The sequence below is a fragment of the Phymastichus coffea genome, unplaced genomic scaffold (genome assembly GCF_024137745.1).
Source record: "Phymastichus coffea isolate CEN01 unplaced genomic scaffold, Cenicafe_Pcof_1.1 PCOF00036, whole genome shotgun sequence".
NCBI lineage: Eukaryota > Metazoa > Arthropoda > Insecta > Hymenoptera > Eulophidae > Phymastichus > Phymastichus coffea.
Genome location: NW_026706847.1, coordinates 3,169,577 through 3,192,840, shown reverse-complemented (window position 1 = coordinate 3,192,840; position 23,264 = coordinate 3,169,577). Strand labels below are relative to the sequence as shown.

General features: G+C 37.2%; 1 protein-coding gene across 3 annotated transcripts in view; it reads right to left on the bottom strand.

The window, feature by feature from the left end:
- Positions 1-11,763: 11,763 nt before the first annotated feature.
- The window catches only part of LOC131663616 (uncharacterized), an 80,088-nt gene continuing 68,587 nt past the window's right edge, over positions 11,764-23,264 (bottom strand). For all 3 annotated transcript variants that reach the window (XM_058934102.1, XM_058934104.1, XM_058934103.1), the window contains 15 exons: positions 22,631-22,692; positions 22,101-22,326; positions 20,469-20,559; positions 20,188-20,384; positions 20,017-20,111; positions 19,457-19,526; positions 19,334-19,378; positions 19,118-19,219; positions 17,145-17,216; positions 16,937-17,057; positions 16,703-16,854; positions 16,461-16,619; positions 16,252-16,386; positions 15,638-15,808; positions 11,764-14,492 (listed from right to left, as the gene is read on the bottom strand). In XM_058934102.1, coding sequence (XP_058790085.1) covers positions 15,641-15,808; positions 16,252-16,386; positions 16,461-16,619; positions 16,703-16,854; positions 16,937-17,057; positions 17,145-17,216; positions 19,118-19,219; positions 19,334-19,378; positions 19,457-19,526; positions 20,017-20,111; positions 20,188-20,384; positions 20,469-20,559; positions 22,101-22,326; positions 22,631-22,692 — 1,695 coding nt within the window. In that variant the 3' untranslated portion in view covers positions 11,764-14,492; positions 15,638-15,640. The remainder of the gene's footprint in view (positions 14,493-15,637; positions 15,809-16,251; positions 16,387-16,460; positions 16,620-16,702; positions 16,855-16,936; positions 17,058-17,144; positions 17,217-19,117; positions 19,220-19,333; positions 19,379-19,456; positions 19,527-20,016; positions 20,112-20,187; positions 20,385-20,468; positions 20,560-22,100; positions 22,327-22,630; positions 22,693-23,264) is intronic.

Genomic DNA, 23,264 nt, shown 5'->3' with positions numbered 1-23,264 from the left:
ATACTTCGACTTTGACGACTTCGCGCAAAAGGAAGTAAAGTGTATAGTCATACTAAATTTCACAACGTCAACACGAATGTTTCGAAAATACCTAAAATTCATCGAGTAAATAAGAGTACTTTTCATCGGCCATTGGAATTCCGTGAAAGCCAATTTGGCATTATCGTGCAGAGCGATTGGCAAGTTAGCGGCAAGAATGGCAGCAGTGATGGATTAATTTTGTAATCGAGGACATCACAGTTGTTCTCTTGTTTTAACGTTTGGCCTTTGGCGATTGGCGCTCGCGTGTTAAGTACACTAGACGCTAGCTTCGCCACACAGTTCGTCCTGTTAATTACTGTTTACCAGATCCGGTGTCCACGGAGGCGCATAAATACTCAAACGTCTAAAGTCGTTGTTAAATTTAATTTGTATCACGCCGACGGCTGTACGATACCGCCTGATTAATATTCGCGCATGATTGTGTCTCGCTTGTGCTTTCTATTTGTCTTTTGCATAATTCGCGCTTGCCCGAGATAAGCTGCTTTTCCTCGTCAATAAATTACACGAGGCGCGGTGAGAGGCTGTAATTCCATCTCGTTCGATGCTGACGCCGCCCACGTCGGTTCTAGCTTCTCACTTTATTAAGCAGCCCATGAAAGCTGAGTGATTAGTTTCGCGTGTAACAGTTGTAATCTCCCTCCTCACTCTGATAGTTAAAAGTTTGCTGTTTTTCGAGCTTTTCAATCAAACTGGCGGAAGCGTTTTTTTCCCAAGATTATTCATTCCAATATGTATTCAGCACACAATTTGCACAAATTCTTCAAGTGAAAAGATTTCGGAGTGCCGATGATTATTGATTTCCGATTAGATCGCTACGAATAGTTTGAATTATTCATGACAGGGAATGCCAACAAAATAAAGCAAGGATCAACTTGGTTATAATCACAGTGTCAGCATAAGCTCTCAAAAATCTCTTGCACAGCGAAAATCCTATCGTCGATAATGCTCGTCTCGCATAACAGCCAAAAGAAAGAGGAAAGCTGCACAACCGCAAGAACATTTATTGATTTTCCGCGTGCGATTATTTTCCTTCGCACTGGGACTAATTATCGAACGCTCGTTCTACGTATTTCTCCTCTCTCTCTCTCTCTCTCTCTCTCTCTCTCTCTCCCTCTCTCTCTCTCTGTATCGCGCGCGTGCACTCGGGGCATGAAAATTCGAAAGCGCGAGTATACATACACTCCGCAAGAGAGGAAGCCGCAGAGCCTGCTGTAGTACTCGTTTGCAAACCGCAAGCTGCTCTAGTTCTTTGCAACAGGCGTAACGCACCAGCGGAGAACAAGACTATTTACGTATATTTCTTAATGAGCAGAAGAGGGAGAGAAAGAAAAGAAAAAGTCTAGTATGCCGTGAGTTTTTCACCGCGTAGCCGTGTTTTTTTTTCTTTCTTTCTTTCGACAGCAATTGAGACGCGTAGTGAACATTTTCCATTTCGTTTAACACGTGTAGGTAGCCACTCGTTCCGTGGTAATTCCTGTGGACACGTAGCCAAGAAAATTCTCGATGAATGGAAACGATTAAGGATTTTCGTTCTTTTCTTCAGAGTTCATCGGCAGTTTGATTGCTCGTCGCTTACTGTACCGCCGCTTAATAATTAGCTATTTTTACGAAAACAGCATGACATTGAGTAAACGTGATAATTGCAAGTTTCGCGCTTTTTATAATTAGTAAATAAAATTAATGCAATTTTTTATACTACACATCTAATGGTGAAAATTAATTAAAGATTGATATAACCATTTAATTTTAATCATAATAACGTTCATTACAAGCTGATCAAAATCCAACGATAATTAAATTAATTAAACAATGATTTTCCTATTGAAATAGCTAATTAAGCTTTGAAAATAAATTACTCAATACACGAGTACTACTGGCTGCTGCTTTGTACCGATCAATATTTGAAGACTATTTGTAATTGACGTGCTTGCCAATTAATTCGCTTGTTCCGATACGGATTTTACATTCATGCGGAACTTCCCATTTGCCTGGCGCATTCAGAAAAAGGCGTTCAACGCCAAAAGCGAGCGAAATAATAGTCTTTTTACGCAAACAGCTTATTTACTGTTCATTATATTTCTCTGCATCCAGAGTGAGATTAAGGCAAGTGTTGGATATACATATTGTCTCTACTCTATTATAACTATAGGATTTTGCTTCTGAACAGAAGCCTTGTTAAAATGCAGTTAGTTGAAAAGGAGAAGTAGGAAATGAAGGGCCTACGTCGTATCGAAAGTAAATATCCAAGAGACAAAGAGAAGGTACGTGTTGAAATCGCAAATTACTCTAGTGGAATTGGTTTATTGGAATTTGTTTTAATGAACGGTTTGGAAGTGTGCAGAGGCGTACGTTAATTAAAAGTCTTCGGAAACAATATATGTTGAAAAACGATATACGAAAGCCGTATGATCAAGATTAAAATACTGGAATATACGTCAAAATTTGGAACAGCACGACTGCGATTTATATAGCTTACAGATACTCACGTGTGAGTGCACTTTCTTTTTTTTTAACTTTGAAATATTGCAATACGACCGACGCAATGGTTTTTTCCATATAACGTATTGCTATGGTTGCATTTATTTTTCACATTGTATTTGTATTCGACCTCGTGAATATTACGGAATTTATATAACCATTTCGTCAGTTATATGACTTTTTTCAATCCTAAAATATTCATATCGGAATAGAAGATTATAAATGGATGATAATGAAAAGAGGTAAAGCATAAAGCAACGAACGGATTTCCTAGCAAAGTTGTTTCAAATGTTTCACATTTATTAGTTTATATTCATTTTATACACCTAACTGAGTATGTTTTCAATCATGGAATTTTTGAAAGATTAGGATTTGACGAAAAAGAAAAATATAAATATACAGAGATTTCATGAGAACATCTATGTATGCTACATTTGCTTTTTCAATAAAAATAAATGAAAAATATCTTCAGCCCAGTGCACATGCCGTGGAAGTAAACGTTTTCGACGGAACTAATTTCTTTGGGAAAAGTATATATGCAAAATGTCGCTTTCTCAAGCAGGATTTAATTTTCCCGAAGATATTCAAGCTCAACCGCTAGACGGGATTGTACGATGGTTATAACACAATATCGCATTCAGCAAATACTACGATGCTAATATTCGACCGCTAATTATTGCAGTTCAAATTCGTGTGAGCCCGTGAAAACTTAGCTTCTGTGTGTGTATGCATGTGTGTGTCAATTAAGAACTTCATTTTCGTTTCATTAACATCAGAATTTTATTGGCGTGCGCGCAAAATTTTCGAACTTCCAAACTCATTTAGTTCGGGCTTACAGAGGATGCGATTATTTTTCTGCTAGTTGCTGACCCAGGGAGAAAATACGCTTTTATTGCAACCGTGTAAGTGTGGTCCAATTGTGTGTATAATACTACTGATATTTTTAATACATTACGGATATAAAATTTATTTGTTCGAACGTTATGAAAAAAATATACTTGCCGATAATTTGAATTCAATCAAGAATCAGAAGTACGATAGTTGTTCAATGAATCATTGCTTAGCACGGGTGCTTAAGTAATAAAGGGTAATAATTTATCACGCTGAAATTTTTCAAACTTTGAAGAAACATAAGGGTGACGAGCTTTCATAATTGCGCGCAAACACGATTCGCGCCTGACAGTCGAACAATGAATGATTGCTTGGAACGGAAAGAGAAAGAGAGAGAGAGAGAGAGAAATGGATCTTGCTTTATTCTTTCCCTTAATAAAAGCCATTTATGTGAATGTATCGGCGGCTTGTCGGTTAAAAAACTACTCACTGCACGAAGTTGCAACGAAAAGCTTCGTTTTTACCGTTTCACGTTCATCACGGCTAATAAATATTTAATGCACTTTCATAATAATCTCGCCACTCGCGCTTAACGAATTCGCTCGTACATATATTTCCTATAGAAACCATTGCCGCGGTACTTCTTTTGTTCTGCGCGCGGCTAACATGATGTAATTCGCGCGCGTATGCATTAATTGCAAAGATCCATACGAAACAATGAAGCCTCGAAAATAACGTGATTAGTCGAGAAGTGCTACAACTACTCTTTATCGGTATATCGAACAAACGAAGCAGCTCGCTCGCGTAAAAGAGAAATCCGCATAAAACTTGTTTTGTATACTTTATTTGGTGCGCCTCTTTTTTTTCTTAGTTGTCGTCGTGTTTTTTTTTTCTTATCTTGCGGTGGGTGGTTTTCTTTTTTTTTTTTTTAAGGAGTAATTTCCCTGGACTCTTTCACGTTTTACTTTCGCAATTGATTATCGATAAAAAAATTGCTCAGGATGTTGTGGTAACGGAACCACTCATATTTCAATTGTAAATCTCTAGAAATTTATCGTCTATATCTCGCTTCATTTGTCGCAAATGAAAATTCAATTTTGAAAAGATCATAATCACAACGTGACAGTTGCGTTTTTGATCACAGATTTCGCAAAATTGCCCGTCAAATCGAATGCAGCGTACAAACAAGCATAATTTTCACAATTGTCCACGGTCTGATTGATAATCTAGATTCACTCTAGGATTAAAAAATCTATTACAACCGAGTCTTAGAGTTAGACCGAAGTTCTTAGTTTGATGTTATAGATGGGTTACAATAGACGTTGCATTACATTACCGCTGCCTTGTAATTATGCTAATTGTCGCGCGGCATTGCGTTCTTATAAATAAGGAAAAGCAAAGCGATTCGTTCTCTCAATTTGAGAACTTAATTAATCGCGTGTTTTTAAATAAACGAGAAGACGGTGAAAAGAAGGAAAAAAATTGAATTAATAAAAAAAGTAGGTCGCGCCACTTTCTCTCCCCGTTGTGTGTTGTACGTTTCTGCAACGTTCCTCCACGCACCCGCGTTCATCTTAAATATCTATGCATGCTTCGGCGTTCCATTGTTGCGCTACTCGCGGGTATTCCAAAAACAAAAAAGCAAAGCTAGCGATATTCCTCTTCCTAACTTCTTTCTCCCTTTCGTAACTTTCGTTCGTAGCCGCAGCGTACGATTCAAATGCAGTTGCGCCGACGAATATTGTACTCTATTCCCATATATCTACGTAGATCGCCCGCACGTTCTTCTTGCTGAATAGCGGAATTTCAGCGGAAAATGCGCGCAGTTTAAAGGTGTCACGAACACCAGGGAAAATAAAAAGGAAGACGTTAAAAACTCTGAATCTTCGCGAGATCCGATTCGGAATTCCAGGCTAGCAATAAAACACGTTCGCATATAAAAAGGAAACTCTCACTCCAAGACGCGCAGGGCACAAAAAAAAAGAATTCTCGTAACTATCCGTCTGCCCGATATCCACCCGTCGATTATATTATTTGGCGTACAACGTACGCCTAGATTTTCTTTTTTTCAAGAATGATGGAAATACGGGGTATAGAGGTACTTCACGTGCAATCGTAAAGTGCGCACCAGCAATGTTATTGTTGCATGGTATTAAGAGAAGGATGAATATTTATGGGTGATCAGAGCATACTCTTGACGTTTTTGTACGCTTTCTTGTCATTTGCAAAATCAAGTTTTGATTTCATTATACAAATAAGTCTTAAAAGATTTTACATCGAGTTGAAAAGAATACGACGTTTTACGGTGAATTTTCAGTCGTAAAATCAAGAATGCTTGCTCTCTCTCTCTCTTTCTCTCTCTTTCTCTCTCTTGTTGCCGGAGGTATAGGGCGGTAGATTGAATGTAACCTCGTGGGATTCTTGCAAGGCGAACTTGGCGGTACGTCGCAACCCTATATCCGATGAGGATACAAGTAAAATATTTTTCCGAATGATGAAGCGCGGCGTCCAGTAAGGTCGCCGTGAAAATGTACGATCGAAAGTTTGGACATCGAAATTCGCGTGACCTCGGTGAAGTGACCGCGTGCGAAGACAAGAATAGCAAAAGCTAGTAGGTAGCAGCTGCTGAGCAGTGCGGACGCCGCAAGTGCAGAGTGTAACGGGCTCATTCGCGCCGTCTACTGCAACCTAGATCGCTTCCAGCGCGCGTGTAAGTTACGCCGTCTGCTTCCGGCTTTTTCCTTCCTCGTCTCGTCCTCTTCGTATAATTTACGATAATGTCTTACAAAACTCTCTATACCCGATTATTATAAATGCATTCGCGCGCGCGCGCGCGACTCGTCGCCGAAACTGATTGACCTCGAAATAGAAGGTCTTACACGAGTCACAAGGGGAGGTGGGGGGGGGGGGGGGGGAGATTTCACGATCGTTATCCTAGTTTTGTAAACTCGTCGGTTTTCACGAAATGGAAACATCCTCGGACACGACGTGGCTTCACGCTTTCTGAACCTTCAGCTGAGAGATGATCTGAGAAACACTATACCGCGGCAGCCTAGGCATTTGAATGTTTTTTTGCTGCTACGGTTTCGAGCCGAAAATCACGACACGCCGCGGTAGTTAACACTTTTGCTTTTCAAGAACAATAGCCACGATCTGCGTAAGAGATCCACCTACGATTTTCAAGCTCGGACGCTTTTGACGCTTGTTACGTTATTCTCGCTTTCGATGAACAAGACCAGGACTGCGCTTTTTCAATTTTACTTTCGCTGAATGCCGGATCTACCTGTTATTTTTTTTTCTTAAATTGGAACATTTCTGTTACATGGAAACCGAACGCGCGCAGCGAATGAAAAAGAGGTTAGTTGGCCTCCTCGCGATGAATACTTATAGTTGTCCAGAACGTAGCTCTTTAAAATTTAACAGCTCTTCTCGATTCACTTCTTTCATTTTCGTTTTCTGTAGTCTAATGGAAAACGACTCTTTCGTAATTTGATCGAGTTGGACCGTTTAATACTTCCCGGCGTTCAAATGAAATCTGTTTTATAGAGCGCCGCCCTTCTGTACACTACCTGTTCGGATGATATTTTTTTTAACGTTAATAAAAAGCATTCATGAAATCATTTTAAACGAAATATTATTGTAGTTGAAATTAAGATATACTCGTTTGAAAATTAAAGGCAAGTGTGACGCCGATAAGAAGAAACCGATGTGTATCCCATAGGATTTATTCGATCTCTAAAGTTACATCATTGATGTATTGTTTCAGGTTTGGTGTCATTTAGATTTAAGTACTGTGAATACTTGTAAAACTAGATATACCTGGATCATAGCGTGTGCTCGAAAAAGTGGACATGACCATTTTTGTAATCTACTCCTATGTAATTTCATTGCGATAGAAACTTTTTGCCCTCGAGCACCAATTCAAACATCGATATTCATTTAATTTATTGAATGATGCAATCTCACTCCTTAAAATAATCTCTAAAAACACGAAAAGAAAAAAGAAAATTGCAGCCGTTCATCGAGGTTTAAATTCACGCGCTGCTCGATGCATCGATATATGCGGCGCGAAAATTCAAATAGCCGCGCAGCCCGCATAATAATAGAATAGCTTGTACTCACCTTCAAAGACGTGTAGTTTCCAGCACTTGAAGGATCAAACCTCACACACTTATCCCTCGCACCAAATTAAAAAAAAGGAAAAGAATAAAACCAACTGTATTCTCCTGTCCCCTCGAAGAATCCCGATAAAGATAAACAAAAACAAAATAGTCGAAGAGATAGCGAACGAAAGATAAAAAAGACCAGATTAAGTTTGAGGGGCCCGGACGGCCCGTGCTCGCAGAGAGATATTATTCTTCGTCACGATCGCGACGATCGGCTGGGACTTACTGGCCGAGCGTTTAGCATGTCCGTCGCCGCTGAGACTTTTCTTTCCCTGCTTCTCGCGCTCCTGTGCGGGGCCTCCTAGCTGTCCCCACCCAAACGTCTCGCGCGCGCGAGCGAGCACCGAAAGAAAGTAGGATAGGCTATATGTTGTACGTGCATTATGCCCGGCTGTCAGATATAGGCCTGCTACCTGCTCGGCGTTCAGCGGAGTAGCACGGCCATTTGAATTGGACCAATTCGAACGTTATTAGGATATGCGAAGCGCGACGACGGCGATGGCGAAAGGGGACCGTTGGGAAATGAGGACACTTGCGCTATCGACGACCGTCACTTTTTATATGTTCGCTCGTGACACCTTTTCGATAATTATCTGTTGTGCGATGACCGGTGGCAGAAATGGATTGCTGGGTGGGGGGGGGGGGGGATGCAGCGCTTTAATGTCATGCAAGTTCTGTTGGACGGCCGCGCGGTATTGTTCCATCGATATGGAGATGTGTGATAATGCGTATACACGTCGCGCGACTCGCTTTCATCAATTATTTTGATTGCCGAGTGAAATTGACGGACGCGGCGTTTGCGGAGTCAGCCGTTCGATTTGCGCGTGCAGTTTACTACATTAATTCGGTCAAAGAGACGCAACTAGCGGCAAACAAATGTCACATTGCACATTGTGCGCTGCGAAAGTTATTTTAATGTATTGAGATGTGAGGAGACAAGTATTTCTGTTCGAACTCCACGCAGATTTATGTCCTCTACTTTTAGAAGTGCTCTAAAAAGAAACATCAGTTTGACGCGTAGTTTGAAAAGCAAACGCGCGGCGCTTTGAAAAACTAACGCGGCAGCAAAATAAAAAGTGTCGAAGAGATTGAATGCACGGCGCGCTATTTCGAAATGTGAGCGCGCGAAAAAAGAAATTCAATCAACCCAAATGAATGTCCGATTTTTATTGGATGTTTACAGCTTGGTATTAAGGCTTGCTGCCCAGCCGCTGGTATTAAAAGTTGGCAATTAGACTTGCCAGTTGAGAAATGTAAGGTGACGCGTATAGCTTACGCGGGCGATGTTGCAAGTTGTTTTCGGGAACACATTACCTAGACGCGTAAGTGTACACAAGTAGGTTGGAAATTTTTCATGACGTACGATTGATACTTACTTGGCGCGCACGTTCTATTGCAATGTTCAGAGAGAGCCACTTTGATGACTAATGCGTATATGCGATCGGCCAACAGATGGTGCAATTTCGCGACAAGTGAAAGCGCTTTGTTTGTTTTTATTTGTTTTCTAAAATGTTTGCCTTTTCTCGGAATCACGATCGATTCAGGGCAATGAACTACACTGTCGCAGTGACATAACCGAAATATAGAATTACCGCTCATTTTATTCTTGTGATTAATAATAGCAAACGCTCCAACCTCCTTATGAAATATTTCGATTTTTCTTCCTCCGTAAATTACGATGTGATTACTTTTTAATTGCACGTGAATGGCTTCCGTTGTGTGCATTGTCGAAGATGAATTCCCGAAGGTCCACGACGGCTTTCACAACCACCAACATATCTACTTAATACTCATTTTGTTTTACTTTTCTATAGATTATATAATGCGACAGTATTCATCAACTGTAATTTTCATGATAGACTTGGTGATATATAGTCGTCGTAAGGAAATGTTCGGAAGTTTTGAATTTTATACAGCGCGCGCAAAAAATGAATGAAAGGACACAATTGCGTCAACACGCGTTTCCTTGGTAAAACACGCGTAAGTGTCGAGTAGTAACACTCCAGTTTTAAACGGAAAGGGATCCACGTGAGAAAACGGATGTTGTTGCTTAAAATATCTGTTCTTCGCGTTATTGTACGGGTGTTTCATAACTGCAAGCTATCGCGAGTCAACTGAATTTTCCAGCATGCTATCGGGCTTAGCATCAAATTTTTTTTCATCCGTTATTTCGCGAAACGTTTGATAACGATTGGTGACCTGTGAAAAAACGGATATGGCTTTCTAGTAAATTGATCAATAAAAAAAGGTGCGCGTGGCCAATTTTCGGTTGTGCGTAATTTGAAAGAGCTTCCTGGAATAAAAAGTGACCACGCGAATTGTGTAGGACCTCTGTGTGTGTGTGTGTGTGTGTGTGTGTGTGTGTGTGTGTGTGTGTGTGTGTGTGTGTGTGTGTGTGTGTAACCAAACGGGCATTTTGAGTTCCGCGAGCACAGCAACAGCAGCACAAGAGGCAGCGCAACGGGTCACCGAGTTTCTCTCTACGTGGATAAATCATAGCGATATGAAAGTTTTTGCGCACAGGTTGGCTACTGCGCAAGTACAAAAAGTGGGTTAGAAGCAAAGGGGGTTCGTAAGTTTTAATTAAAAAGCGCGCTCTGACTTCTTTATTACTTCGAAGAGCTTCTGTTTAATGTGGACGCTAAGGCTCGGGCTCTTGACATTGTTGTGATGATACTTTATTACTTTATTGCTGTGCGCGATCGCAGATGAGATACTCGATAATTATTTTTGCCGCGAATGCAAACAAACAATATTACTTTGGAGTTAATGTTTTACTACTTTAATGTTGCAAATAGCAGCGACTTTAGTGTTTTCATTTCATTCGCATAGGGGAAAGAAAAGAATAAATTGTAGTCAAAAAGATTCATTTTTCTTATTTTTTATTAACTAGATCTCACAAAGGACAAATGTCTAGGAAAAGTCCCTTTTCTTGCTCTGTTTGCTCGGTGATGAAAGTAATACATTCGTAGTTGCATTTTTTAGGTTTGGTTGTCGTTTATAATTTACTTATATCCTAAATTTCTTTTTTTTTTCGTAAATTGTTTTAGCAGAAAAAATGCTGGTGATTAAAATCATCGAATTTTTATTATTTCTATACTTATCGAGGTTTTTTATTATTTCTATACTTATCGAGGTACAGATTTTTAAATCAATGCGCCAAGAAAGTAAGTAAAAGAAACTATCGTCTTAAGTAATAAAATAATTATATTCTTCTTTCTGAGAAAAATTACATTTACACAGTACCAAAGAAGTACAACAAAGATCTCGGTGACATTAAAGATTTATGAATTAAATTTTCAATTGATTCTGTTTGCGTAAACAACTAAGAATGATTAATTTTGTTTGTCTGCACGAAGATTAGAATAATCACTACAATTTATTATACATACTGGTCGTGTAAATTAAAGGGAATGAAGAAAAAAGGTTCCCTGTAGATCGAACAATAACAAACTTAACGAAAAACTTTTCTTCAACGCTAGGTATATAATAGTATATATAGTAATAACATGATAACAAAAGTGCCTTTTTGCACTATTGAATTGCACACTACCGCCGCATGATGCTTGCACCTTAAAGGCTATATAAGTGATGATGAAGATGGGAGAAAGAAAAAAAGACGAAAAATGCATTTTCTTAATGAATCCTACTACGGACATATCGGGCGAGTAATGGAGCAACCTCGTTAAGCGATGTCTTATGAGGCGCCGCTCAGCTTTTCTTTCGATTATAAAAAGCGGCACACGACTGATCGTTGTCGAATTGAAATGCGCTATTTAATGAACGTTACTAACGTTACATTTTCCGATGAAGAGTTATCGTTTGCTGGTGAACGCATTCCTTCTACATGATATACATAGCTAGCTGTTGCTGGGAATAATGAGTTTGTAGAAATGAGAGACGTTTCGTATATTATATAGAATTGCTAACATTTTTTAATTTTCAATTCGCTGAGTGTTTCATGTTCAAAAGTAAAAGTGTGGAATTACATGGTAACGATTACTTTATTTTTAACTAAAGTATACTTCTAATGTACTACTTGACTGTCATTATGCGTAGATGCTATATTTACACTTTAGTCGTGTACATGGATTAACTAAAAAAGTTATATAGATTTATTGTAAAATTTGTTTTGTTTATATCAGCCTCTCATTTATTTGTCACTGAATTTATATCTGCTTCGTCGTTAAAATCAATGCAGACAACATTTTTAATCTTATATATATATATATATATATATATATATATATATATATATATATCGATATCGATAGTTCTCTCTATTTTTTTTCTTTTAGCAATAATTAATTATTACAAGTATATTCGATAGAGCTGCAAAGTATTCGGACAATTATTTGCAAGTGAATTTGATACATCTATATCATTTGTGACCGCTTTTTTATGTCTTTTTATTATCTTTTCTTCGATATAATCAACGGCACGTACGGTAACAATGAATATCTATAATTATCTAGAACTTCATGGTGTCACTAAATGCTAAAATGCGACTTATCAGCAACAGAGAACAGTTCGCTTTCCAGAGAAATTAGATTCCTATCTAAGCTATTTCTTTTCTATTACATAAGGAGTTTCGTTATATCGTCGTATTAATATGTCCGAATCCATTGATAAACCGTTTCGCACCTACGTTATTTTTTTCTTATGAACTTATTACTAGTCTTTTTCATGTATACAGTTCAGATAACGTAGGCTATTTTAGTAGAATGCATTGATTTTTTGAATGGGTGTTCATCAATGTCTTTATCTTATATTTCAAAGTCGTTCGATATTCAAGTAGCATTTCTTTTGCTTTATTATGAGTTCATATTTAGGCTGTTTGTATTGTAATGTTGCTTATTATTCGCTTTGCTCTTGAAGCTGCAAATATGTTTCAATTTTACAATATTGATAAATATGTTTGAGATTATACGATGATACTAAAAGAACTGTAAAGGATTGCGTAATGTCCATTGCAATCTCTTTTGCAGGAAATAAAAATATCATACAAACTGCGAGATTTGTCTGTATTAAGCTTACATTTTTTTGGCATCTACAAAATGTCTCGTAATATTTAGCATCAAAAACTCACATCTGTTACTTCTCCATTCAGAGATTCTTTTTGGATACTCTTAATTACCATTTTGATAATTCCTACTTATATGTTGATACAGAAAATTACATTATGTACAATTCCGAAGTCATATATAAAAGACTTTATCTATACAAATAGCTTTGTAACTAATTTTTTGGATATCTATGAATTTATTTATTATTTTCAAATAATGTATCTTAAGATTTTTAAAAGCAATTTTACAATATTCACAATTTTCATAATCTTATCTAAGATTTTCAAGTTTAATCAAAAGCAATTTCAAACACCCTCACAGTTGATAATAAATCTTTACAAAATATATTTTGAATAGTAAATGTTCATTGTAGCAATAATCAAAACAAGCAAAAAATAAAATTAACTGAAGTTTTATCAAAGTATAGCAATATAAATACTATTATATTGATGGAACGGCAGTATGTAAGGAACTATAAAAAAGATTCATACGATTTGCTTCTTTATAATAAAATTATAGTGCATATAGTCTAGTCTCTATAATAAAATTATAGCCAGTTAATTGGTTTGAGTTATTACACAAATTAGAGAACAAATCTTAATATGAATTATAGGCATTTAACAAGGATGTTATACATGAGATGTATGTTTGAAATACTTAAGCAAGGTGTGATTAAAAGATTTAATTCTAATTTTTGATTGGATATAGCTGTAAAGGTGTTTTTTGTGTTATTACGCTGAGAATACACATTAAAACTAAAATGAAAATAACAGTAGTTGTTAAACATTAAAATTAAATTCAAAATTAAAATATTATTTAATCTAAGTACATTATTAAAAAAAAATCAAAACTCATTTGGTCCCTTTGAAAACTCAGAACTAATCCTAGAATAGATAAAACTTGTATATTGTATAAAGTATTAATTTGGTTTCATAATGTAAATGAAAGGTCATTCTCAGTGTAACTTTTTGAAGGAATGTGTATATATATGTATATATATGTACGTGTGTATTTTCAAATGCAAGAATTTATATAGTGCAATTTTGTGTAGAAGATCACGTCGTAAAATGTAATTCATACACTTGTCAAATTACAATTGGATCACAAAGCAATAAATGTATGTATCTTTTGCTTATATCTGATATAACAGTCGTAAAAACAAGTATATCATAGAAGTTTACAAATATCTCCAAAATAGTTGTAAATTTAAAGTCTAAGCGCACTTTCTCTTATAATTCACACTATAAAATCAAGCGAAAGAAAAAATAATATGCACAAAAATGCGAATCATCAATTTCCTAATTTTCTATTGCCAAAATACGTACAGACCAAAAGTAGTGTCACTACATCAGTGAATTGTCATGTTCATGATTTTGGTTCCATAAAATTACGTAATTGTTGTCTTGCATTATATTATTTAGCATATGGTTCGGAAAAGTTTTTTAAAGTATCCTCAAGGATCTATTCACATTTCGTTATTTTTGGTACATTTATAAGAGAATTTGCAATATATTTTTTAAAAATTTCTGATCCTGTTCAATTTACAGCTTTATAAATTTGTATCAGTACAGATAAATTGAGCAAACTATATTTTTTCTTTTTCCCTGTCTAATAAATTAACTGTAAACGACCATATATTTCACTGCCGAAATTAATTTAAATAATTTTAACGGCCAATAAAGACTAAAATCAATTATCCCGACACAATTAAATTTTTTCACACTCATTCTCTCCTACTCTTAATGTCTATTCATTTTTTTGTCATTTTTTATATCTTTGGTTTCATTTCTCAGTAGTAGACTACATTATGTTAGTTCATATCACACTAGAATCCTTCAAATCAGCTTTAAGCAGCTGATGCAGTCACGTATTGGTTACGATGTTGCTTCAGAGTCCCGCCTGCAGAACCCTGACAACAAACAAATACTTCTTGTTAGTAAAGTCAAAAGTAGCAATGCCATTCCAACAAATATATACTGCTAACAATCAGTTTAATAACACAAAATAAACTGTTGCACATTGACTGTTGAATCTTTAATATACTTGAAGAGATATATACATCAAAGTTCGAACTCAGCTGTGAAATGAGGATCATTATCAGAGAACGTCAAACGCTCTCCGTTCGCACCTTCAGTTCGCGAAATGTCTTCATTTGCGAAATAACGAGCGGACCGCGCGTTAACAAAGCTCATTTTTCAATCTCGCGTTCGGATTAAGTGAACCGAAAGGACACAGGTTACGTGACGTACACGTGCATATTACGTGCGTTTTACGAGCACTGCACGTAGACGTGCACGCTCACGCTCGTTGGTTGGCGTTTATGCAAATCATAATTAGCCGCGGGATCTCCCATTAGAAAGCGAGTGCCACTCGCGACGATTAGCTTGGTCGATATGTACATATACACAACAATGCCGCAGATCCGGAATACGCGCTGCATTATATTATTATATAGCGACTGCGGTAGCTAGTCGAAGTTGAGAGTTGCGTGTGAATGGATGATCGTTAAGTCAATTCGAGCGAGTGTACTGAATAAGTGCCAATTCACTCGGAGTTGAGAAATTTGCTGGCCTTTTTATCCGCAAAGGCTCGAGGGAATAATATTTACCGCTTGCGTTTGAGAAATTATATATATATATATACAGGAGAATGTGCACGGATGATTGATAATAAAAAAATTAATTTTTATTTTTCAGTAAGTAAGAAATATAATTTCCTTTTTTAATTACGCAATATCAGCGGCTTGATTTTCAATGTCCAAGTCGCTTCAATTCGAAATTGCGTGCAATAACCATTTCCGCATACCTGAAACGTATATATAAAAAATAAAGCACAAAGTCCTAATTAGATCGTACGTAAACGAAAGTCACCGAGAGACATTTTCAATCGTGAATTGTGGCTTTCTGTGTATACGCATAGTTCAATTGAACAGTCAATCTGGTTATGTAAGCTACGGCGGCTCTTTTGGTCAATATCAAAAATAAAGAATAGGTCGCATGGATAGGTTGTGGGAAGTCGATAGAGCTCTAGATATATGTATATATGCTGACTCACCTGTCACTTGGAGTATCTGTATCTGGACAGTTTCAGCTGCACCGGATTGAAGACTTTCACGTGAAGTGCAATATCCTCGACTGGTGCGTCGCGCAAATCTTGCCCGCCAACCGAAACGATTCTGTCGCCTTTCACGATTTTCTGACTTTCCGCGGCACTGCCACCTGGCACCTGTAAAGTGTTCCTATGTATACACACGCACAGTGCGTACGAGTAAAAATTATAGCCGCATTGCGTATCAAAAGCCACGGGAATTCATGCAAATCGTGCAAGAATGTTTGCGAAAAAGGGATAATAAACGGTTGAAAATACACGTTGCTCAATTGCTTTTTTCTTCTGCTCCAGTTAAATGACTGAAAAAGAATACTCAATGTACAATGCGTAGTATGAATACTTTCGATTTCGTAACAAGATGGTAAAATACAAAAATTATACGGTATGTCTCTCTGTTTTGAGTGACTTATATGAAACTGTTGAAAGACAAAAAATAAGTAGATATTGTTTGAAACTCAAAAACGAACAGCGCATATCAATTGGACTAAAGAAATTGAATTAACAATTATTCCAGTGGCTATTTTGGAATGCCATTCGTGCGAGTGTGTTTGACATCTCACCACTTCGGATACGTAAGCGCCTTTGCCGCTCTTGTAGCCGATCAAACAAAGACCGGATCCTTTGCCTGCTTTTTTCGTAAGCTCGACCTCAAACTCTTCGAATGCCAAAGGTCCGCGATGAACTGTCATTATTATCTGGAATTATTTTACGAAATGTAAACAATGAGTTTTCGTTCTTAAGTGCGTTTGTTTATACGTTGAAGACTTACAGGTCCCTGGGTAATTCTGAGAACTGTCTGGTACGCTTGTTCGGAATCGATGGCTTTAAACGATACTTTATTTATTTCAACAATACGATCACCAGGTTGCAGTCGACCATCTTTGCCACATGCTCCGTCGGGGAATACGTCGAGAATAAATACGGCATTCTGTAAAAATAAGACACTCAATTTGAGTGTCATACGCAACAAGGTACGCGTTTTAATTAGTTAATAGTAATATAAAATCCTACAGATGGAGTATCTGTTCCACCGACGACTGAGAAACCAATTGGTTTATCCTTTTCCTTGGGGAATTCGATGACCGTATCTTTGTTTTCTTTAGGAGGACTAGTTTTGGGATCATGAGGGGCATCAGGTTCTTTTTTCTTCTCTTCTTTCACAGCTATATAATACAATTTCATCTTAGATATTGATTTTTCCAAACGCTTTATTATTTCGAAAAATAACACCAAAAAAGAACTTACGCTTATCCTCCACAACTTCTCCTCTTGCTCTCTTTGCTTCATCTTCGGCAACTTTTTTCTGATTTGGATTACACACCGTCAGCGTCACAATACCTTCGGCATTTTTCAAAAGAGCAGTGGCCTATATAAAATAACAAATGAAAAGGTTTTAAATGAGAATTTAAGAAGCCTGTTTTTCTAATGCAAATAAGAAAGTATTAATATTCACCTCGTCATATGTTGCTCCCATAACAGTATCTGCATTGACTGCTAGAATCATATCTCCAACATTTAAACCTGCCTGCAAATTGATTAGTTGGTTAACATTAATGAACTCGCGATTATCATATTCATGAAAAATATACGTTTGTTCTTTGAAAGCTGTTATTTTTATTAATGATACTGGTAGAAATTTCACGAAACTTGAGCAAACACTATTAATATCTTCTATTTCTTAAAGATAAAAGAATTATCGAAATAGAGGTCTTTATAAATCTCTTATGCTAAATAAATGTCAAGATTATCGTGATTCCGAGTTCAATTACTCCAAATTTTGCAGTACAAAGATAAAGATCGCACTACGATAAAAATACGAAGGCACACTAACTTTAATTTAGTATTAATTAAGAACTTTTTAACTCAAATTTTTCTTCCTGCACATGGTTTTAAATAATTTATAAATATGTTTAGACTTGAAGTCATACAACTCAATTAATTCCTACAGTTTATACAAAAAAAGAAACGTATATGCAATGAAAAAAGAATTTATACACCCGAGCTCTCTTACATGAAGTTTAATATACTCGTAGTCAAGAAACTGAGGGGGGGGGGGGGTCTCGCCGCCGACGGAGGTTACAAACTCTATCAAGGTACTTTTTGTGTATTTTGAGCTGCTAAGTACGAATTTCGATGGTAAATTGCTTAAAAATCAGTTGTTCATTAGTTATTAACAATTTAAATATTTAAATATTTATTATTTATTAATAAACTTACTGATGCTCCAAAATAAGCCGTATATTCTTTGTCATAACAAATGCATTAGTTGTTTTTGATTTGAAAAATGTTAATTAGAAGCCGACCCATTGCAATTTGACTTCAATAGTTATATCGGCTGCGCGCCCCCTGGTTTCGGGGAGGGCATTCCGATTCGTGTCGCCGCGCGCATTTTGTTTGTAGTGAAATCGCAATATCTCAACTTCTAATAAATATTTTTCAAATTTGCATTTTTTATTAATTTTTAATATTTGGCATATTTCATGATTCCGCGAAGACAATAAATAAACTTTCTATGATCGCTTAAGCAATGAAATTATTAATAACTAATTAACAATGGAATTACCGTTGATCCACCATCAAAATTCGTTTTCAGCGAGACAAAGTCTATTATAAACGTCTAATTGTATTGTAATGGTCTAGTTAATATATTTATAATTGATGTTTTAATTATTTATGCATTTTTGGAACTCGATTTATAATATCTCCACTTCCAATTAATATTTTTCAAATTTTCAAGAAGCAATGCATTTGTGATTTAATGCAATATACGTAGCATCTTTCAAAATTTTGCTAGGATAATTAATAAAATTTCTAAGATCGTTTAAGCAATTAAAATGTTAATAATAAATAATGTAACTACATAGTTGCGACCTACCTACATTTTTTTTATATTTTGTCTCGCTAAAACGATTGTCGATGGTGAATTATCGACAGTTGTACCGTAAGTTAGTTATTAACAATTTAATTGTTTAAGTAATCACATATAATTTACAGAAAAATTGTGAAATATGTCATATATTTCGGATTAAATAAATAATGTACTGGTTTTTATTAATTTGATAAATATTTATTAGAAGTCGAGATATCGCGAATTTAGTATAAACAAAAAACGCGCAGCGAGAGCCGAAACCAGGGGACGCTGCCGATATATCTTTTAAATTAAAATTGCAATAGCTCGACTTTTAATTAACATCTTTCCAATCGAAAACAACTAATGTATTCGTTATGAATGTGTATGCAGCAAAACTGTTAATAATTCATTAACTACTGATACACAAAAAGACACCCCATCGGCCCCTAGACTAATAGACACAGTAGAAAAGCTGTAACAGCCGCTCGATATTTGTTTTTTTAAAGACGCAGTTAGTGCATCGATGTTGTTGTTCGCATATACACGCACGCACATACACACACATACACTTTTACCTGTTCGGCGGCGCCTCCTTCTTGTACGTCGGAAACAAAGATCCCTTGTCCGACTTCTGCATGCTTTCCCTCGATTATCATTATTCCCAAGCCGTACGTACCCTGGAAAATTTATGAATGGAGCGATTATTCCTGACGTCCTTCACTTTTTTTTCAATTTTAATTAAAATCGGACGCTTTGATAAGCATCTCCATTTACTTATTATTCAAAATTACCTTCTTTATTGGAACAGTATGAACGCCTTTGTACATACTGTAGTCCTGAAATTGATATCAATTATTTAGTCTGGTTCAATTGTTATGTTTGATCAAATAAATTGTACACTGATTTGTACTCACTTCGCCGGCTAAAGCTGTTGGAAACTGTGCAACCGGCCTGACAGCACAGTAATCAGCTCCCATCGGGTTTCTATAATTCACGTAATTAATTACCATTAATTGACGATAAATTATACGAAAACGATGCTTATTTCATTCGATCATTTAGTCATAATTAAAAATATCGTCACGTTGCAATCAAACAAGTGATATGCTGCATGCTTTGTTCAAAAAACGAAAGAAAGTCGACTAACGAAATTGACAAATCGTCGTGTATCACCCCCTATTTGATCATTGAACAAGAAATAAGTGATAACGCATCGCGCGATGTGGCATTGTCGTCCGATGAAAATTATTCCAGCGGCGTTTTTTGCTCGCTTGTTGTATGCAGTCATCATTGTCCGTGGATACGCGCGAGAAAGCGCAGCCGGTGCGCGATTGTGTAACGGCGTGGCATTGAAGGCCAAGGCCGCGATGACCAGTCTTCGTCGAGTTAGCAAAGCTAGCGATCCCGAAAACGTTCAGATGTTTCCATGCCCGAGCGAGCTTCCGTTTTCTCTTGCGATCGTTGAAATACAGACCTAACGAAAACAATCGTGTAGGTAGCCGCTGCTAATCCCTTGATCATCGACGAAGCATTCAAGTGGCATCTTCCTTGAAACACATGACCGTTCACCTGAAAAATAACTGGTGTGATTAATTTGAATTGTTAATCGACGAGATGTACTGGATTCTGCAGAGAGAGCTTTTACCTCCAGTAATTCATCTCCATATTGCAGTTGCCCCGTTTTAGCGGCATTACCCTGGGGATTCAGACCACAAACGTAGACAGCCATTTTATTTCTATCTTTATGACCGGCCAATGAAATACCTAGTCCCTTGCGATCCCTATCGATTTTTACTATATGCACTGGCTGTTTTAAATAGTGATACTTTTTCTTGACTTTGTCTGGAAAGGTAAAAGAGGGAAAAAACATTATACGATCCTTTCACCGATCAGCTGAGAAATCGATAATGAAAAAACTTTTCGTACTAGTTGTGTAGCCGAATTCATCTTCCTGCTCCGGGTCTGCATCTATTTCAGCTTTCGAGCGTTTCACATTGGCAGCGCTTCTTCTTGAAATCTATAAACGAGTAAGGCATGATTGAAGCTTTGCTGACTTACTTATTCGGATTGAAATCTTAATTCAAATATGTTAGTCGGTCATGTTTTTCTTGAAGAATGTTAACTGTATACATGCAATTATCAAAATCTCAAAATTAAATATTTCTTGTTTTATAGCTATTCAACTGATTGAGTCTTAATCTCAAAAATTGAATACGTTCGCATACTCTTAAAAGCTTCAAAATAAATTAAACCAGAGGTTTCAAAAGCGATTTTCGTCTCGAAAGCATAAATACGACAAATGATTGACAACTTGATTAGATTCATAATCTCCATCCCATTACCAAGTTCTTGATTAGATTATATAAAAACTTTAAACCATATTTACTTTGTGTACTTGTGAAATGTCAGGCAAAAATATTTGTTTGTAAAAAAATGTTAAAAGATAATTGACATCGGCCAATAAAGTTTCTTTTAGGCTCGCATGTAGAAGCGGAAGTGAACGGATGCGTATGAACTCTATATATAATCCAAAGTACAACGATACTGTTTACACTAAAAGTTCTATGTATAGAATCTTAACTCTCGCTTTTCATTTCTCGCAAGCCCTGGACTTCGTCTTCGAAAGCTTTAAAGTATTAGTGCGCGGGCTCAATAAAACTTGAATCTGCTTCTGCGTTATCTTGTGTTTTAGTGAAAGTCATTGCGTAGGAATATTAAAGAATTCAAAAATAACTAATTCGATTGAAATTCGTAATGAATTTATCTGTTAAAGCCGAAGAACACTGAAATTTCATTGGAAGTTAGACCGTGCTCATTTCGAAATAAAGCGCTAGAGCTTATAAAAAAAGTCACACGAAGCATATATCCTCACACCGGAAGAGAAATATGAGGTGCTAATCTATACCCTTTTTCCCTCTTTTCCGCGCAAAAACACACTGAAAAGTACGCATGGAAGGTAAACGGGTAAAAATCCAGCAATTCAAGAGGCGGCATAAGCCACACAGAGCCTCTCGGTTTCTTTGCAGCGCGCTGTCGCTATAATCGCCGTGCACGAAAAAGTGCACATTCATTTTTCTCACGTAGATCAAAGGGTGCGCAAGAGGACTTTCACTTGACCTCCACTTTCTAAAGGTTTAATTTTATCCGGAAATTTAATTGTTATGCCTGAGCGATTTTTTTTCTCTTTAATTAATTGCAACATTTTCTGAGCTTACTTATCGCTTTTTATCTTGTTTCATTGTCTGCAACGTCGCTTGGTTAGGATAATTAAATTTTCGCTCCAATTCTCTAACTCCAATTGTGATTGACAGTTAATTTCTTAAAGTAAGGGCGCGTGCGGACGTTTACCTTCAATTCGCCCTTTGATTACGTATCTTTAATTAGAACATGGTTTTACCGAGCGTTAACGCGAGTTAAGCAAACTTCGGCTATTAGTCTTGCTCTAATTAAATCTATTCGCGGACAATTAACACTACAGCACCACGGTAAACTTTATATTTCCGAGTTCCTCAATGGAGGTCTTTAAGATTTATTGTATTTTGCAAAAAGTTAACTTGCCTCTATGCCCGTCTTAGTGAAGATGTTTCCCTCGAGGTCTCGAGTGTCTTCCTCCTCCTCGGAGCTTTCACCTGACGAATACTTGTTTTTAGGCGCCTCCGTTGCTGCAGCCGTCGGCTTTGATTTGGTCTTGTCACTGCCACGCTCCTCGTTGACATCGCGCAGTGTGCCACTGCCACCTGGTGGTGATGGGGCCTTCTTGCGTATCGACTTCTTCATCGATGATCTGAAGCACATTGTTTGCGCGTCAGATTGATTTTTCTTTTGCGTTTCTTTTATCTGTGTTATGTTTCGGAGATTTTGCTTTTTCGAAGTCCACCTCTTAACTATCGTCGAACATCTCTTCATGAGACGAGTGTCAAAATAAATAATGGACTATAGGTATATTAGAATATCTTATCGCAGCTTTGGAGCTTTGGCTAAAGTTTATTTTGCTAATTATGAAGCGCAAGTGGAAATTATACGCTATGGTCAGACACGTGCCAAGATAAATACAACTGTGATTGCTGCCTGACTGCTATATAACTAACCTTTTGCCACTAGGTCCAGCTCCATCCCCAGTTCCTTGTCTTTTCAAGTCTGATCGGCCTTCCTGCAAGCACATCGATCGCAAATTATTGCATACGTAAGCACCACCGATGAAGAAAAAAAACAGCGACGTGATCTGTACAACACTTCTTCCTGCTCGGTATTACGGCATTAATTCCGATCGAGTCCAACGGAAAAGAAAAGTCATTTTCGTCGTAAACTCATCATAGCACGCCGCAAGGTCGCTCGTTCCATCACGATTTCAATTAAAAAAACAATAAGTAAAGTCTCTCCTTTCTGCACCCCTCTCTCTCTCTCTGTCGCTCGCCTGGTTCGCAGCGGCGGTACCTCATTATGCACGCGCGCTGCTGTACCTTTTCAACAAGGCGCTATTATAAGAATAGAAATAAAAGAGAGTCTTGCGTTGGGCGCAGTGTCGCTTGGCTGCACGCGCGCGATTTTCGTACCGGACGGGCGCCGTCTTTAACGCACAGGCATATCCTCCTCCGGATGCGCACACTTCTGCGCGCGCGAGTTTCTTAGTAACGCGCCTTACATCCCTTATTCTCTTTTCGCTTTTCTTTTCCGCTTTCTCTTCGTAATCAAGAAAAAAGCACACGCTTTCGGTAAGATTGG